At 37.9% G+C, this 19,414-nt stretch overlaps 1 protein-coding gene across 1 annotated transcript in view; it reads right to left on the minus strand.

Moving 5' to 3' along the window:
• Positions 1-2,561: 2,561 nt before the first annotated feature.
• The window catches only part of LOC119773615 (protein piccolo-like), a 41,693-nt gene continuing 24,840 nt past the window's right edge, over positions 2,562-19,414 (minus strand). The window contains exons 17-23 of the mRNA XM_038270672.1: positions 18,800-19,088; positions 18,446-18,640; positions 12,981-13,122; positions 12,804-12,862; positions 12,357-12,494; positions 6,487-6,632; positions 2,562-5,636 (exon numbers count right to left, since the gene is read on the minus strand). Coding sequence (XP_038126600.1) covers positions 5,493-5,636; positions 6,487-6,632; positions 12,357-12,494; positions 12,804-12,862; positions 12,981-13,122; positions 18,446-18,640; positions 18,800-19,088 — 1,113 coding nt within the window. The 3' untranslated portion in view covers positions 2,562-5,492. The remainder of the gene's footprint in view (positions 5,637-6,486; positions 6,633-12,356; positions 12,495-12,803; positions 12,863-12,980; positions 13,123-18,445; positions 18,641-18,799; positions 19,089-19,414) is intronic.

A 19,414-nucleotide genomic window follows, 5' to 3' on the forward strand; every position in this document is an offset into this window, starting at 1 on the left:
GTCTGGAGAGGCTTTGCGCATGGTCAGACTCTACATCATTAATGCAAGAATCTTGTGAAAAATTAAGCAACTGGATGGAAATAAAATTTGACATTCAGAAGCGTTAGAAACAAAGCAAACAGGCGAAAGGACTGCCGTAATAACTAGGCGGTCAATAAAGTATAAGTCGAGACCTTTTTTAGATGGCAACTTTTTTTTTTACCAGCAGTGTAATTCCATACAAGGTTGCTACTTTATGTCAAATAAATACTAAATGCTGGCTTTGTTTCACAACCCATGAATTCTTCATATGATTGCTCAGGACAAGATTAAACATGGTTACTTATGTATCAAAGTTTGTAACGTTACCCAAGATCTGAAAGGAGGAAAACTTGACTAAAATGCATCCTGTGATGCAGAGGAACAATTGAATAAGAAATGCTGTTAATTGTGGTGGAGAACATACTGCTGCCTATCGCGGCTGTGAGCAAGCAAAAGGTCTGAGGAAATTAAAAAAATGAAATTTGAGCTCGGAATAACCTACGCTGAAGCTGCAAAAAGGATCCCATCTCAGTCAGAAAAACCCAAACCTACAGTTCAACACACAGCAAATTCCAAACCTCTAGAGAAATCTCTAAAAATTGATGAAGACTCACTTATTGTTAAAAAGACAAATTTTGTTCTTTTCATGGTAGAAGTTATTAATTGTACTGCACAGACAACAAAAAAAACGGAAAAAATCAAAATAATAGTGAAGGCTGCAGAAAAATATCTGGACATTAAAGATTTGAACTGGGAGATGGTTGGAAGTATGATGGGAGGACCGATGGGACCATCAGAAACTGGCAGAGTTAAGATGACCTAGAGTAAATTAAAATTATATGGGCAAATGTGATTTAGTATTATGTTGGTTTAAGTTACACAGGTTTTTTTTTTTTTTTTTTTTTTTTTTTTTTTTTTTTTTTTTTTTTTTGGGGGGGTGAATCGTTTCCTGTTTTCTTGCTTTACTCCATATCAGTTGGTGGCGGTAATGCACAATTCACAAGTCTGCCAACCGCCATAAAATCCCATAAGAAGAAGAAGAAGAAGACCTGCTTCTCATTTCCTAAGCAACCACGTTAAAAGACACATCCCGTGGTCGTGGAAAAGATGTTAGTCTGTTTGAGAAGGGTCAAATAATTGGCATGCATCAAGCAGAGAAAACATCTAAAAAGATCGCAGAAACTACTATATTGGGTTAAGAGATGTCCAACGCATTATTAAAAACTGGAAGGATAGTGGGGACCTATCATCTTCAAGGAAGAAATGTGGCCAGACAAAAATCCTGAATGATCATGATTGACGATCACTTAAACGTGTGGTGAGATCAAATCGAAGGAAAACAACATTAGAACTCAGGGCTATGTTTAATACTGAAAGTAAGAGCATTTCCACACGCACAATGTGAAGGGAACTCAAGGGATTGGGACTGAACAGCTGTGTAGCCGTAAGAAAACCACTAATCAGTGAGGCTAACCAGAAAAAAAGGCTTCAATTTGCTAGGGAGCATAAAGATTGGACTGTGGAGCAAAGGAAGAAGGTAATGTGGTCTGATGAGTCCAGATTTACCCTGTTGCAGAGTGATGGGTGAATCAGGGTAAGAAGAGAAGCAGGTGAAGTGATGCACCCAGCATGCCTAGTGCCTACTGTACAAGCCTGTGGGGGCGGTGTTATGATCTGGGGTTGCTGTAGTTGGTCAGGTCTAGGTTCAGCAACAGTATGTGCTCAAAGAATGAGGTCAACTGACTACCTGAATATACTGAATGACCAGGTTATTCCATCAATTGACTTTTTCTTCCCTGATGGCACAGGCATATTCCAAGATGACAATGCCAGGATTCATCAGGCTCAAATTGTGAAAGACTGGTTCAGGGAGCATGACACATCGTTTTCACACATGGATTGGCCACCACAGAGTCCAGATCTCAACCCCATTGAGAATCTTTGGGATGTGCTGGAGAGGGCTTTGCGCAGTGGTCAGACTCTACCATCATTAATGCAAGATCTTGGTGAAAAATTAATGCAACACTGGATGGAAATAAATCTTTTGACATTGCAGAAGCGTCTCGAAACAATGCCACAGCGAATGCGTGCCGTAATCAAAGCTAAAGGCGGTCAAACAAAGTATTAGAGTGAGTGACCTTTTTTTTGGATGGCAACTTTTTTTTTGGCCAGGCAGTGTATATTCCATACAATGGTTGCTCTTTTGTCAACATTAAATACTAAATGCTGCGCTTTGTTTTCACAACCCTAGGAACTCTCATATGATTGGCTCAGGAACAAGGAATTAAACACTGGTTACTTACTGTATCAAAGTTGTTCTGTACCTTACCTCAAGATCTGAAAGGAGGAAAACTTGACTAAAATGCATCCTTGTTGATGCAGAGGACCAATTGTAATAAGAAATGTTACTTTCATTCTGGCTGAAAAATGAGAATGATTTTGGTTCATTTTAAAACAATTGTCTTGCTTATTGCACCTTTGATGTGAACCGCTTAGGATAAAATATATTCTTAAACAAACAGAACAAATAAAACTGTCTATCTGATTTTGCAATATAGCTCTTAATATTTATTCTTCTGACTCAGGAGGATTTTTTACAGCACAATTTGCATATCTTAACACACCCCGTGTACAGTCACAAAACCATAACATCATATGCTTTGTTTTTACACTGAGTGAAAAACAAGACAAATTTACAAGCATATCTCTTTACACTCAGCATACAGATAGATCTATACATATTTTCTCTCTTTTTAAACATAATCCTTGGGCAAAATATACAGACAAACCATCAACAAAACATGCAACATCCAAAACCAAAAGTTTCAGACAACTACTTAAAGTGAAACATATACATTTTTTTCCCATCTTATGTTGTTCCTGCAGTTCATAGGATTTAATCTCACTAATAATCATCAGTGGACAGCACTTGTTTTAAATAAACACTCTCAACTCCCCTGATAGGACTCTAGACACCCATTGCTGTACAATTGCAAGTGCTCTGTGAATTACATTTATTTTTTTTATTTTACACTCACATGCTCAAACCTCAGACATATAAACATTCAGTCATTGTAGAAAATAAACACTTTATGTACACATGTCAAACAACTTGAGCACATTCACACCCCTCAGGACAACAATAAATGAATGGGTTCACAATTACAGGCAACGATTGATCTTAACAAACAGTATTCAGAAGCAATTCTAATGATACACAAATGATTTGACAGTCATGACTGGGCAATAAGATGAGGTCTTACTTACTGCACCACGTATACAGACTGTTCAGTACACTATGAAAATGGAGTAATTGACTTCACTGAAGATTGTGCATCCCTTTAAGGGAACCCCTACTTGTTTGAATGTTAATCTTTTGCCACATAGATAAAAATTGTACACCACAATAGTTCCTGCAACTGCATACACTGTGACTCATTCAATTTTAGTATGGAGACAAAACATATAACTTAGAATGTCTCGACAGTTAAAATAAGACAAGAAAACAAGCATTGTAATAAAGTGCACAAGCTCCATGTAGATGTTAACAGTGGTTAACATCAATATATACTAAAATAAGTACAAAATAAAAATATTTAATATTCTTCTTTCACCAAATGTACAAATTATAACTACTTTCTACAGGACATTTTAAAATGATATGTTCACAGACTTTAACACATATGCATATGAATACATATGTTGCATAGAATTACCTTAAAATAACTTATTGGTCTGGTGGGGGAAAAAAGGAAAAAATGATAAATATTAAAATATATTTCATACCAAAATGTAAGTGAATATTGTATGGCACAACAAATTGGTTACCATTTTATGGTATCTTCTGCAGTATATGAGTGACATCTTGCTCTTTGTGTTTTTGTTGATTAAAAGTTGTATCAGCCCTGTTTTATAATAAAACATACTAAAAGTAGTTATCTTTATTTTTTTCCCTTTCTTTTATATGTTATCTTCTCTTTTTATTTTATTGACATGGTCGCAAAATATGACTGAAGGATGATCAGGAATGTGTACATAAATGGTTCTCCTGCATACACATGAATATTTAGAGTTGGCCCCACGAGTTTCTCTAACCTTTATCATGCCTGAGAAAATTTTTTGATCACAGGCAGTGAAAGATGCTGGTCCACTGTGTTTAAAAGGAGTCACTAAGACAACACATTAGTGTTTTATAAGTCAAGCATGGCCAGAGACACAGAGGAGAATTTGACTCTTATCTACCTTTTTTTTTGTTATTTTCAGTTAAAACTCTGATGGAAGGGCTTAACAAACACACTGACAGTAAAGCAGACATACAATTTCTATGAATTACATGTCCATAGCAACAGAGTGATAAAATAAAATGACTTACATAGAGGAAAAACTACAACAACCTAAAAGAAAAAAGTTGCTCAAATAACAAAGATGTGTAAACGTCTGTCTTCTGAAAAGTTGTAACATTTGTTACATTCAACACAGCATGTGCAAAATGCTGTTCATTCTGCTAATATATCTCCCCCTAAATATGATGCATGTTATAATAATCTGTCTGCTGATGTTGACTTGAACCATGATTGCAGGTCTGTTCAGCAGAGAGGTGCATCAGTGTGAAAATATGGCAAACCTCTAGCTCACAAAGATCCCTAAAAGTCATAAGGACTGTTTATTCATTAGATTACTGGATTGTCAGTGCACCACCCACTGCCTCAACCTAGACCTTTTGTCAATATTATCCTATATATAATTTGTTGACATGAGAACAACTCTTATACTATGTTGTATTTATTTATATCCTTCTTATGCTAAATTTAAGGTTTTATATATATATCTATATATATCACACTGTACAATTCTTTGATATGCTCTGTAATCTGCATTTGGAATAACAGAAACCTTAGAAGTACTGTACATTTAATCTTCATCTCACTGCATAAATTAAATCTGAAGTTTTTTTTCTCAGCGTTGACATACATTGGAAGGTCAGCCATACAAAAACTGTTATGCATTCCTGTGTCTTTTAAATACATCAGCACCACTGATGTCTGCAAACTGTCTAAACAATTATACACATTTTCATTAATTGTCATTTTTAAATCTTTTCTGTGGCTAGTTTGTTAACTTCTATCGTGCAATATCAAAATTATAATTATGGATCATACAATGGAACTATGGTATCAAAAGCATAACTGTCCTTAAGCCATATTGCCGTGGAATATCAGTCAGTAACTGTCTTTGCATGTTTGCATCCAAGCAAAGTCTTTTGAGAGCTGACATAAGAATAGGAACACGTGCACTGGCAGTGTTAGACTGACAAGACATGCAAATGTTATTGTCACACAGTTACCTTCATCTAATGATCTATAAACTCAATGCATGAATTTATGTAATATTATAAAAAATATTCTGTTTTCTTTTTTCCCTTTTACCAATTATATCTCCCAATTGATCTTTTTTATCTTATTGTCTGGCACTCAAGGGTTAGTCAGGTTGGAGCTGACAAAAAGTTTGTGCCAGCTGACCACTCTCTTCCTCATGTCCACCTTGTCAAGCCAGATGTAGGCTTCCCCGATCAAGGTCTTCTTCACAAACTTCCCACCATTGGACACCAAAAAAAGCTGAAAGGACAGTAAAAATAAAACTCATTTATCATCTAATTTGCACAAAACGGTAGAATGCAGTAGGTCAGTGTTTCCCAAACTTTTTTTATTCTTGTACACCTTTGGCCATTTTTTCATACCATGAGTACCCCCTCAGTCAAAAGTATTGATGATCATCCAACAGTGGAAAGTGCAATAACTGATTATAAAGCTAAATCTTTTAATCTGAGCATTTAATTCTTAGGCGTTTCATTCTTTCCATCTCATATAAAAAATAACACAAGTTGTTTGCCTGGTAGTTAGTAAGGATAAAAAAAAAATCCAAAATCAAAACATATTATAAACCTATATTTAAAAAACTCTAGCTCCTCTGAGTAACTCCCTTATAATCACATTTAAACTTGATGAATTGGAAGCAAATTATAGAACAAAAATTATAGTCAGACTGACTTAATCAGATTTAGTTTGTTTTCATCAAGACACCAGAGCTTGCTTTGATTAGCTCCTACAGTATACCTCATAGCTTTTCAGTTGGCTCCTCGCAAAGCAAAACCGATCCCAGCCCTATTTATTTTACTACCTAAGAAATAAAACATTTACATGTAACCCTTGCAATGCACTCGCGGACCACTAGGGGTACCAGCGATTGGGAACCACTGCAATAAGACAAAGGGATTTTTTAATTTGTGTTCTTGGAAAAAGTTTTATGTGTTTAATTTTCACTAACATACAGTAAGTTTTTCAGGGTAAATGCTATTATCTATAAAACTACATATTTTCAATGCTTATGTTAGAAATAATTTGAAAAAATTATTTGCAATTTTCTGCCAATGCCTAGATTTTTAATTCAAGTTTTCTCCATGCTGACCTGTATTGAATGTCCCGTTGGGTTGAGAGGAAATCTGAAGGTCTCATTAAAGGAAGGTTCCCTGTCATGTCGACAAACTCTTGTCTTTTTCTTGATGATCCTCTTCTGAGTGGCTACGTTCACCACATACAGTTTGACATACAGATCTGAAAGCCAGTGAAAAAGATGTGTTAATACAGTAAGATTATTACTATGTAACCCATTAGTGTTTTGATGGTCCTATTTGGACCTAAATAGAATTAAAGCAATGGGCTCGATGAATAAAAATAAACAGACGTGTGCACCATCTGCAAGCAGTAAAGGGAAACTATCAAAAAGCTAGTTTGCCACAATTAAAGCAGCTATTTTATAGAGTCCTAAAATGCTTTACAGAAAAGCAGAACATGGCTTGGATGAAGACCGATAACGATTTAATAAACACATCTACAGTAACTCTGACTTCTGGTGGATCCTTCCCCTATAATGGATTCCAACCACTATTTCGGTGTCCTTCTTGGAATTAGAATACTTTTGTGTTTTTTTTCACTCTCACTGCATGAAAAGTGGGATTTTCGTCAATATACGGCACTGTAGATTGTCGTGGAACTTCAGGTTAGCGGCAGTATACGGCAATTTGCAGGCTTCGCTGAAAACTCCCGTAAATTGTCAGAAATTGACGTGGAATTTCTTAGGCAGTGTTCCCCCCATGCCTCCCCCCCATGGAATTCTAGGGGAGGCTTTAAACATGTAAATGAACATGCTGTGAGCTATACAAATGCAAACCAGGGTTGCAGGGGGGGTAAAACCCCCCCTGCAACCCTGGGTAAGAAAATCTCTGATACAAAGAGATCAGGTATAGCCTCTTACATTTTAGCTTGAATTGATTTATTTAATTAAAGTATAGAGACCAAAACAGATCTTTAGCTGACAGAGCAATACATTTAGAGCAGTAATTATTTTTTTTTAAATTTGCATTTAAGATAAAAAATAAAATGTTGTCTGTCAATATGCTCAATTCACAATTACTTAAGTGGAAAAGTTTCAAGAAATGATTCTGAGATGATTCACTTTATAACATGGCGCATTATCCTGTTGGAAGTAGCCATCAGAAGATTGGTACACTGTGGTCATAAGGACATAGGTCAGCATGCTAAATTGGTTTTAAGTGGCCCAAAGTGTGGCAATAAATATCCCCCAAATAGATGGTAGAAATAGATCAGGCTCAGTATAGCCTAATTATAGACTCTTACATTTTAGCTTGAATTGATTTATTTAATTAAAGTACGCTAGATTACTGTGTATGCAAATGTTATGTAAAAAAAAATACACAAAATAATTTACTTCAAAAATTAGTTTTAATCAGAATCAGTTGGCTGTAATGGTTAATTTTTTTTTTTTTAGATTTCCACTTTTTTTTTTTTTTGTTATTGAATATATAAGAAAACAATAACAATCTCAAATAACAAGTCAATAACAAATATTTCAATACAAGAAGAAATATCACAACTCCTGCTTTTGAAAAATAAAATTAAATGCACAGGCTGGAACAAAGTATAAAATAAAATAAAATAAATAAAAATAAATAAAATAATAATAGTAGTTAAAGTAAATTAATCAGTGGGGACTACCAACTGAAATTCTTCAATTAACTCAAACAATTTAATTGCATTTAAATTCTGCATCTTTCTCAGACAGCTTTTGAAAAGGGAAAGTTCATTTTTGAGAGCAGAGATTGAGAGGGAGCATTTTGCATAGCGACATTTATGGATATAATACTTTGTTACAATTATTAGAATATTGATTAAAAATTCCAAATTTTTTTTCTTTAATGGATAAACCGAATTGAATGTTTTGCCAGGAAATAAAATCTAAATTTATTGTTTTAGAAGACAGAAAGGTTCGAAGTTGATCCCATAAGTTTAATACTTCTTTACATTCATAAAAAAGATGTTTAGTTGTTTCCAATTGAGTTGTACAAAAGCCATAATTCTCAACATTAAACTTAAATCTCTCTCTTAAAAACTCATTTGAAGGATATATGTTATTTATTATTTTAAACTGTAATTCTTTATATTTAGGAGGAATTGGGAATTTCAAATAATTTGTCCTAATTTTGACTATCATAGATTTCTTAAAATTTTGTAAGAGAGCTGTGCTTTTTGTTCTTCCTGGGTACATATTATTTATAGAATATTGATTCAAAAACTTGTTGTTGCATTTATTATCTCTAATGTCCACCTGCTCAAATTCAATCTTATGGAGACAAACAATTGCAATTGCAAACAATTTATAGGTGCATTACCGCCACTTTCCAGAATGGAGCGACGCAAGCTCTTCTCGCGAGTCCTTCCGTATAACAATGACGTCGTATGTGATTGGAGGAGCCTGATGAGCCTTCGGCCCCATCGTCCAATCACGTGTGAGCTTTTGTGCACTACGACTTCTCGCGAGACCAGCATATTAGCAGACATGTTTGTGTTGTGAACTTCATCTCCATTTACCGTGTTTGTATTTTGTTGTTACGTGAACAATGGCTGCACGACGTCTCGCGTTCAACTCACCTCCAACTGCTCTTAGTCCACAACTTTCGGCCAGCCCGCAGACTGACGAGAAGAAACTGCTGATTGCTATCAGCGGACTGTCTCGTCAGCTTGCCCAACATACTGCCGACATGAATGAGCGCCTCACTCAGCTGGAGAATTCGATGCTACGAACTCGAGGAAGAGAAGACGGGTGCACAACGCCACGCTAGCGGTAAATATATGTTCGATTACTGGTAGCTATGCTAAAAGCAGCCTAGCTTAGCTAGGCAAGCTAAAGACAACCTAGCCTAGCTAGGTAAGCTAAAAGCAGCCTAGCCTAAAGCTTTATTAAAGTGTATTTTTTGTGATTCACAGGAAGCAATATGCCGTCTTAACAACTCGGAGACTAATTGCAGGCGCTATGAACCGGAGCAGGGGTAAGGTTTAAAGAATATGCTTTCATTCTGCGGTAAAAGGACATGGATACGGATGGATACCGACCATAGCTGTACTTTTTTTTTTTTTTTCACAGACTACAGTCTTTTTATATTTAGGAGGAATTGGGAATTTCAAATAATTTGTCCTAATTTTGACTATCATAGATTTCTTAAAATTTTGTAAGAGAGATGTGCTTTTTGTTCTTCCTGGGTACATATTATTTATAGAATATTGATTCAAAAACTTGTTGTTGCATTTATTATCTCTAATGTCCACCTGCTCATATTCAATCTTATGGAGACAAACAATTGCAATTGCAAACAATTTATAGGTGCATTACCGCCACTTTCCAGAATGGAGCGACGCGAGCTCTTCTCGCGAGTCCTTCCGTATAACAATGACGTCGTATGTGATTGGAGGAGCCTGATGAGCCTTCGGCCCCATCGTCCAATCACGTGTGAGCTTTTGTGCACTACGACTTCTCGCGAGGCCAGCATATTAGCAGACATGTTTGTGTTGTGAACTTCATCTCCATTTACCGTGTTTGTATTTTGTTGTTACGTGAACAATGGCTGCACGACGTCTCGCGTTCAACTCGCCTCCAACTGCTCTTAGTCCACAACTTTCGGCCAGCCCGCAGACTGACGAGAAGAAACTGCTGATTGCTATCAGCGTACTGTCTCGTCAGCTTGCCCAACATACTGCCGACATGAATGAGCGCCTCACTCAGCTGGAGAATTCGATGCTACGAACTCGAGGAAGAGAAGACGGGTGCACAACGCCACGCTAGCGGTAAATATATGTTCGATTACTGGTAGCTATGCTAAAAGCAGCCTAGCTTAGCTAGGCAAGCTAAAGACAACCTAGCCTAGCTAGGTAAGCTAAAAGCAGCCTAGCCTAAAGCTTTATTAAAGTGTATTTTTTGTGATTCACAGGAAGCAATATGCCGTCTTAACAACTCGGAGACTCATTGCAGGCGCTATGAACCGGAGCAGGGGTAAGGTTTAAAGAATATGCTTTCATTCTGCGGTAAAAGGACATGGATACGGATGGATACCGACCATAGCTGTACTTTTTTTTTTTTTTTTCACAGACTACAGTCGCCTCACAATGAGGCGGTGACCTCCTATTTGCTCGGATTTGCACGATGTTGATAAAGACGACATTGTGTGTAAGTGACTTGTTCTAATGTTTTCTCCTTCCTTGTTACTGTGACTTGCGTTTGATTTTTTTTCTTTTTTATTCATACCACTCTCATTTAATTGTTTTCCAGCTGCCTGTAAGACGTATTATGAGACGGTATGCAGGAGCTTCAGATACACGCTGCTAGCCAGCACGCTGCGTGCGGAGGCTGCCAGGCTATCTGCTCGGAGTCGGCCAGAAGAAAGAGGGTAAGACTTTATTTGGTGACTATTTTTCAGGTGCATTGATAGATGTGTTGTGTCCATATGCAGTGCGCTGATTCATTGTTTTTTTTTTCAGCTGCTGAAGGCGAGGCAGATTGTGCTGGCAGATGAGGAAGTGGAACTCTGGAAGTCCGCCACCGTCGACCTCATGTCCGACGAAGAAGATGGCGTCGTCGGCGGTGTCTCTGGATGGATTGTACGGTCGCCGCCATTTCGTAGGCCGGATCCCTCTGAACTCTGTGTTAAGCTGCAGTCCCGGTTAGAAGCGATGCCGAAGTACAGGGCCACGCACAGTATGCGTCTGCACATCGGACCTGCCTCGGAGGGAATGCTGCCAGTTACCTCCAACCCCGAGGAAGCAAACGGACCGTTCACGGAGTTGTAATTTTTAGATACGCATGTGTTTGGATATGCGTTGTATATAGTTGTGTGTGTTTTAATAAAGCTCTTTCTTTGCATAAACAGCTTCCTGGCAAATGTTCATTTCCTGTATAAATTCATTCATGTCCTTGATGGTAGCATAATAATTGTGTAGTAGTGTAGGATAACATAAATACACAGCATATGAATGAATAAATATATGAATGAATAAATATATGAATATATATATATATATATATATATATATATATATATATATATATATATATATATATATATATATGAATGAATAAATATATATATATGTAAATATATATATATATATATATGCCAACCAATCACGAGCGACTTTACTTGTTTAAAAAGAAGTGGTTCCGTCCAATACTCAGTAAGAAAATTAAAGCCTGGCGTGGCCACGTGTGGTTTTGCTGCCAATCACGAGCGATTTCATTTGTTTGAGAATAGTGGTTTCAGCCAATACTGAGAAGTTTATTCAAGCCAGACCTGGCCAGCCGCGCGGGTTTGCTGCATTCATATGCTAATTAGGGCCATTAGTACAGCTGATCGCTCTCCACATACGTCACGGTACGTTTCCGACAATTTGTGGCACGACAAACGCGGACAAGCACCGGTTGCAAATTGTCGGAAACTGACGAAAATCAGGCAGATCTGCGGGAGTTTACGGGGTTTACGGGGACGAAAATCTCACTTTTCATGCAGTGTCTTTCTAGTATTTTTCTTCTTTTTTCCCCCAAAAACTTTCTTGGGAGGCGCTAACTTGCTTAGCCACATCACTTCCTTGTTTAATCCCTGTGCCAATATGCATTACTATACCTCTGCTCATACTAGTTTCATTTACTGATAAATTTAACACAAAAAAGGAAAAGAAAAAGTAACCATATGAATCAAAAATCTGTCATATAATGTGACTATGCTTCTTTAATTCACTTATAAAACCTTAAAATTATGTACACAAAATATTTACATTGTATAACATAACATTTCTAAATATAATCTAAGGCCCAATGAAATACACAGACATTTGTGGGTGCAAAGCAAAGTAAAATGTGAAAAGGGTAATAAAACTTTAACAAAACACAGTGCATATATACTTATGTAGACATAGATAAATAGAGTTTCCAACCTGGCAGGTGGTCTGGGCTTTTGAACTTGTAAGTAATATTTCTGCATTGAAGAATCTCTAGCACCAGCTGATCTCCTTCTGTCTTCACCTCCTTCTTTAGAGCAACTTTAATTTCCCCAATTACTTGGGTTTTCCCTCCTGACAAAGAAAGAAACAGACACAAACTTTGTAATTGGCACATTTGAATACTTTCATGGTCTGACACATGAGCTTAATGACATGTAGATATAGGTATGACAGTGAGCAGGATAATGTGGCATCCCCTTCCACTATTGTAAGCCATGCATTAAGTCATTATGGAGAGTTGCTGCTCACTAATGATGAAAACTTAACAGAACATGTGTTGTAAAAAAAAAAAAACATTTATTGTCCCTAGTTGTCTTTAAAGGTGCATAAAGTCTCCGGCAGGGGGAGACCAATAACCAAAATACAAAATTGGAAGCTTGCCTTCATTTTCTGGAGTGGTTTGTTGGTTTTTGTCAGTACCATTAGGAATAGTCTTACCACTGTAGGAAAAACAAAAAGCACACAATTTTATCCAAAAATGACACCTGTTAATGTTACAATGTTAAAATGACCCCTTTATATAGACAGTGCTGAAAAGGGCAAGCCCAAAAACCTTACATTTGTGGCACTTGAAAAATAGCGCTGTCAACTCCAATGCCCTCCCCTTCATCCCCATCCAGACCACCATAGGCATCGCCAACAAGGCTTGGGGCAGAGAGCACCACTGACCCTGACACATCACCCAGGCGGTGTCCTGGCCCTGTGAATGACAAGACCATATGACAATGAGATTTAATCTGTCTGTTAGTCAGCGGGTCTATCTGTCGCTCTGCTTATCTATATATTATATATCTTTTCATTTATTATCTGTTTATCTTTCTTAAGTATGTCAAAAATATGAAACTCTACCCTGTAACACTATAGTGTTACCTGTAGTGTCACCCTTAATATCTTTAACAAGTTAGTATCTCATAACTAAAGAGCAGTTTAAATGAATGCCTTGTATAAAAGTGACAATTTACTTTTCAAATCCCATTTAAAAACAGTTGTGTTGAAAATAACAGCTTTTTAATTTTCTTTTTATTTTCATATATAAGTTCATAGGGGACAGCTCATAGTACCTTTTTAAATCAAAACAAAAAGATCAAATTAATCTATTTTTGTACGGTGACCTTGAGTTGCCAGAAAGGATAGGTTTACTAAAATCAGCCATGCATACCCTTGTTTGAAAGCTGTTTTTATTGGCTACAAATCCAATAACAGTGGGACTTTATGACTATGTTCGCACTGCAGCCTGTAGTGACCCTAATCTGATTTTTTTGCCCATATCCGACCTGTATCTGAGCTTTTCATGGCTGTCTGAACAACACAGATCTGATTTTTTCCAATGCGACCCAGGCCACTTGGCTATGTGGTCCTGAATCCCATACGAATCTGATCTTTTTAAAAGCAACCTGTGTGTGAACGGCCAGGTCGCATTAATCTGACCTGAACGCCATTAATACCCGACAAAGGTCACTATTCTTGCTATGAAGAAGTGGCAAGAAAAACAACAACCATGGCAGATGATGATGTGGAGAGCAGTATTTATGTTTAACCATCTTGTAAAGATTGTTTTTATGGTTGGGGAAAATCGCTAGATGCGCTCCGGCACTACCATCCATGTTTACTTCCGTAAACACAGAGCACGCAGGCCTGTGATGTCATTGTGTCCTCTGCTGCGCATACAGGACAATTGTGTTGTATGACTGCAGTTCACACAGGAGATCACATACAGGTCACATATATTTGGAAATGTGAACAGCAACACAAAAAAAAATCAGATTTCACAAAAAAATCAGAATTGAGCATCAAGGCCTGCAGTGTGAACGTAGCCTAAGAGGCATATTTTGACAGTAAAGACGTTTGTGGTAAAGGAGTGCTTGTTTATTTTCAAGAGCTGTCCTGGAGTCAAATCTAAACAGAAATGAATGTTTCTGTTATGGTGGTATCTCTTGACCCACATGCACAGACACTCAGAGAAAACTAATAAAAGTGGAAATGTTAATTGCACAGAGGAGGGATAAAGCGACACTACAATCCAGGGGAGGAACTGGAAGCAAGGAACTGCAAAACTTTGGTTTGTGGATGAATCAACTCCAAAGAGAGATGAGTGGTGGATGGCTGGGTTTGTGTCAGCTCTCAGCTAGAGCAGATTGAGGATCGTGGAACTTGGAACAGAGGATGCCAGTAGATCAGAGCATTGGACTGAAACAGGTAGGAAGGTCACAGATTGAAGTGGAGGTTGAAACATTACTCCCAGACTTGGTAGTGAATTGTAAAGAAGTAGTTTTGATTTGAGTCTTTGCACAGAGAGACCAGAGAAACTCCTCAAGGAATCGACATGAACAGAAATGTCTGCCTCAGGCTCCATGGCCCATTGTGTGCATACTGAAAAATAACCATAACCAAACTCAACAGACCACCATCCTGACTGTTTCATTACAAGTTTGAAACATTTTCCGTGTAAAGCGTGAAAGCTATTGACTTTTGATTGTGCAACTTCTAAGCTCCCCTAAGAACCAGGGCGTTAACTTTGGCCCCTGATAGGTTTGTCCCATGACAGATGTCACTTGACTGGTGCGAAAGAAGCAAGCTTTTGAAATTAAGGATGAGTGTTATTAACTACTATAGATATAGTTGGACTCCACACAGCTGATGAAGGTTCTCAGTCATCCAGGTCATAGTCATTCCGTAAAAATTCAAAAAATATCCACTGGACTTGGTTTCCAAGATTTGAAGATGTTTCGCCACCTCTCCAGGAAGCTTTCTCAATCCACACAGGTTTTGGGTTCAGAACCAGAGAAGGCCTGGTCTTTGTCAGTCCTTTGCTGTTCTCTTTTTACCCGGTGAGTCAGAGTCGTGTCACCTCTTTGAACTTCCAGGTTTCAAGAGGAAAAGTTCTGCCTGTTGTTTGTGCTTTTGAACCAACCTGCAGCTTAGAGTGCCTGGTTGATGATCAATTTTACAATCATCACCAGACCTGGTGTGCTGCCAGATAAGAAGTGGGGCAGAGTTTTTAAACTTCAGCCACTTGGTACCATACTGCAAAGGCTCAATCCGCAGTTTCTCCCATATACTTAGGAAAATGTCACACCTTAAATCTGAATAATCTGCAGCCTGAAGGACATTGGTGCCTTTCATGATAAAAAAAGTTTGATCTATTCCTAGACTTCCCCCGGGCTGCCCCCCTCCTCCTAATCCTGCTTACTGTTTATATGGAAAGGATCCCAAGGTATAGTTGTGGGAAAATTGAGTTTTGTTTTCGTTTTTTTAAGGAAAGTTCCAATCTCATCTTTGGATCTTACAGTATCTTTACTGTATTACACTGCATCTGGTTCTGGCGCCTGCTTCAAAACATGTACTTAAGCAAGTGCTGGAGCTGTATGCACCGAAGTGGGAAGCAGCTAGGATGAGATTTAGGTATACTGAAACTGTGGCCATGGGTCAAAACTGTAAAAAACTGAATTGTCCCATCCTTGAGAAGGGGGTGAGCCCCTCTCTCAAGCTGATATATATGGGTTTTATATTTTATGTTCTTTGACATTTTTATATAAATTTGTATCGAAGCAGGAACATGTTTTTTTTTTGTGTCCATGAGCTCTGGGGAACAGATACTTGGCATAATGAGCTCTGGGGAGGGTCAGTAGCTCTGGGGGGGTAACACAGATGAAGCAGTGATTGGTACCAGGTACTGGGCATGATGTAACTTGTTTTTGTATCTGATCATTATGTAATTTTGTTTTTGGTTTCGGCTGTCCGCGAGCCCTGGGTGGGTTCGGGGGATGCCGGTTCCATATTTTGGTTTCTGTAATCATGCGCTCCAGGCGTGAGAGGGAGCGGTCACTTTTCCTGATTGGGTGAAAAATTTTACTTTGAAGTGTGGCATAAATGGCGGGGGCTTGTTGACACCGGCGGGGTCTGCTAGGGTTGCGTACGGACGCCTAGCTGCGCGGGTTGCTGCCCTGCCGGGATCGACCGGCCCTCCGATCCTTGTGTCACGGTAGGGGGACAATATGAATAGTATTGAGACAATATAATTTGTATTCAGCACCGTGCCTTGATTGATGTGCTTGCTTTGCTGTTTTCTGTGACAGAATAAAACGACACATTTTAATTCTAGCAGAAACAGTTTGTGTGTTCATCTTTATTGCCGATTCATCCCGATCCTGCCTAAATTTCATAATACACAAGCAGAGGTGGTAAATTATATTCAAGCCTTGTTCATGAGTAATTATGATTGAGCATTTAATACATTTTGACTCTTGACAGTTGAAATGAGTTTCCACTCAAGTTGGCTTGTCTCTACTTTGGACATAGCGGGCATTTCCAACATCCAGAGAAGAACTTGTTTCATGTCCAAATAGGAATTTAACTAGAGCCACTTGAGCTGGTTTGGATTTCTAATCTAGGTGCCTCCTGAATATTTTCCTCTGGAAGCAACTAAAATTAAAGTTCCACTGAGAGAAGACAACAGGGAAGTCTAACTTACACTTCAGTGGAGTAAATGTCCATTGTGACCTGAGGCAGACATGTGCTCTACCAGAAGTTGCTGGGGAGAGGGATGTCTGGGTTCTTCCCTGGGTCTGCTGCCTCTACTTTCATTGTAACTGCGTTTTTTTTTTTTTTTAGGATCAGCAGTATTCATGTTGTGTTTGTGAAGCCTTTTGTGTTTTTATACTACAGCCATTATGGTATGTTTTTCAACATAGAAACACGTTTTCTCTAAAAAAAAAATAGAATTATTATTAACTGATGTTGGATTGCTGTTATTTTGAACACAGATATATGATTTTAAACAATAAGAAAACACAATAAATATGAATCCAGTGTTAGAAATAATTTTTGAACGGCAGCATAAAATACTTGTAGTAGTTTACTACATTATCCCCATAATTTACTTTTATCACTATATTTTAGTTTTTACTTTAACAGCTTTACTTTTGGATTGGTCCTGTTTATCAGTGTGTTTAGACATTATATTTTTCCCATGTTGCCTCACCTTCCCTTGATAGCTTAGATGCTCTGATGGGTTAGCCGAAAGCTTTAGTCTCACTGGTCGATGAGCGTAGAGAGAGACTCCAGATGGCTTTTGAAACCTTCCTGGTGTTTCTTGGTATAACTTGTGTAGTCTCCAATTTGTGTCCCATTTGTTTAAAGTGGTGGGGATATGATGGGACCAGATGGGGTCAGAAAAGGATGTTTCATTCGTGCCTGTGCGTTTCTTTTTTTTCTGGGGTTCATTCATGTCAGACATGCACATACAGAGCTGTACTGTGATACCACAAAGTACTAAGCACTGTAATAGGGTTGCAAGGGAATGTTGAACTGCATGCTCAATAAGCTTAAAAAAATGACTCATCTTTTAAAAGATCTTTAGTTTACATTATATTTATTACATCTAATTGAGATAAGGATTTAATGGTAAATTATGGTATATTTAAATCAAGATGTATGGGAAAGCAATCCCAGTTTGGTTTCTACATTCAGGTTGGTTATCGACCACACTTGGGCTCTGAAGAGAAACCATAATCTTGGGATTGACACATGCACAGTTCTTCAGAGATTAGGGGAGTTATTATTGGGGATAAATAGAGGCCTATGTTTCCATTCAAATTATTTAATTGTCATTTGTTCCATACTTGACTTGTGACAATATCTCTGCAAACATGTAAAAGATTTTTAAACCTTTTTCTAAAGAAAATAATTTAATTAAAATATAAGATGTTCTCTCTTTCCATTTACTGACTGCCTATTGCACATGCTTTTTTTTTTTACTTTACACGACTCCTAGCTTTGATTATTTTTAAGTTTCTTTTGATAAAATAAACAAGTTTTACTCTTATAGAGAAACTATCATCTATCACCGCAAAACAATTTATAAACAGAGAAAACGTGACCCAAGCAGAGTCCAAAGGTAAATATAAGGGTGGTTAATGCAGAGCAATTAAGGTTCAATTAAAACAGTCCCAACAAAAGTTGCATGCATAGGTAAAAAGGAGGCATGTCATGGGACTTGTGTTAACGGTAGGGAAGGGATTTACTTGGTTGCAGGCGGGACTGCTGCACGGCAGCCTCTGCGGCAGCAATGGCTATCCCAGCATCCTCAAGGTGGGCCTGAGTGACACTACTCTTGCTTTGACTTCGAGAAGGGCCATGAGACCGCAGTTGGCCATCAGATGAAGACTTGGAGCTACCTGGGCTGCTGTGTGACTTTTCCAAAGGTAACATTTGTGTGTCTAGAAGAAGAGAATTGTTCTTGGGTTGATCTGCTTGCAAACATCAAAAAACGGCTAAATGAAGCTTTATACCATTAGCAATAATATTTAGGTTGTGCCACGTTTTGAACAAATACCAATGATATTTAAAAATGTATGTATGTAATTTATATAGCTTACCTTTTGCTGGATCAGGGAAGATTCCATGGCTTCTGCTCTTGATCACAGAATTTTTAGGTGAATCCTGACTCAAATCTCCCTGTCCTGGTACTTGACCCTGTCCAGACCCTGACATATGACTCTGGCCTGTGCAAAGTCCCTGACTATGACCTTGTCCTGACCCAGACCCTGGTGGAGCTTGCGCAGCATGGTGAGCTCTGCTGTGTTCAATACTTTCACTTTGTTCTTTCAAGGGTAGCCAGCGGGGAGTGTTGTCCAGCTGAGCTGTGTTTGACAAGTCAATGAGAACCTGAAATACACATTGCTACAGTTAAAAGAATAAGCACAATTATTAAAATAGATGCTGAAAAAACACTGCAATGCAGTCCTTACTGCATAAAAATACGCATACCATTTAAAGCTTTTCCGAATTTGCCAGATTGTGATTTCAAACTCAAGCTTAAACTGGTTTATCATTGTAAAGTTAAGGCAAACTGTCCCATGGCTTTCAGAAAACACAAAAATTATAAAGTTGTGATATCTGTTTATAGTCAGTAAGGCCTCTAAAACTGCAATTTGCCCGAGTACAGCTGCTAGTGTTATAAGGTATTTTCTGCTAGATATGTGCGTTAATAT

The sequence above is a fragment of the Cyprinodon tularosa genome, unplaced genomic scaffold (genome assembly GCF_016077235.1).
Source record: "Cyprinodon tularosa strain WSP-4 unplaced genomic scaffold, ASM1607723v1 ctg771, whole genome shotgun sequence".
In the NCBI taxonomy this organism is placed as follows: Eukaryota; Metazoa; Chordata; class Actinopteri; order Cyprinodontiformes; family Cyprinodontidae; genus Cyprinodon; species Cyprinodon tularosa.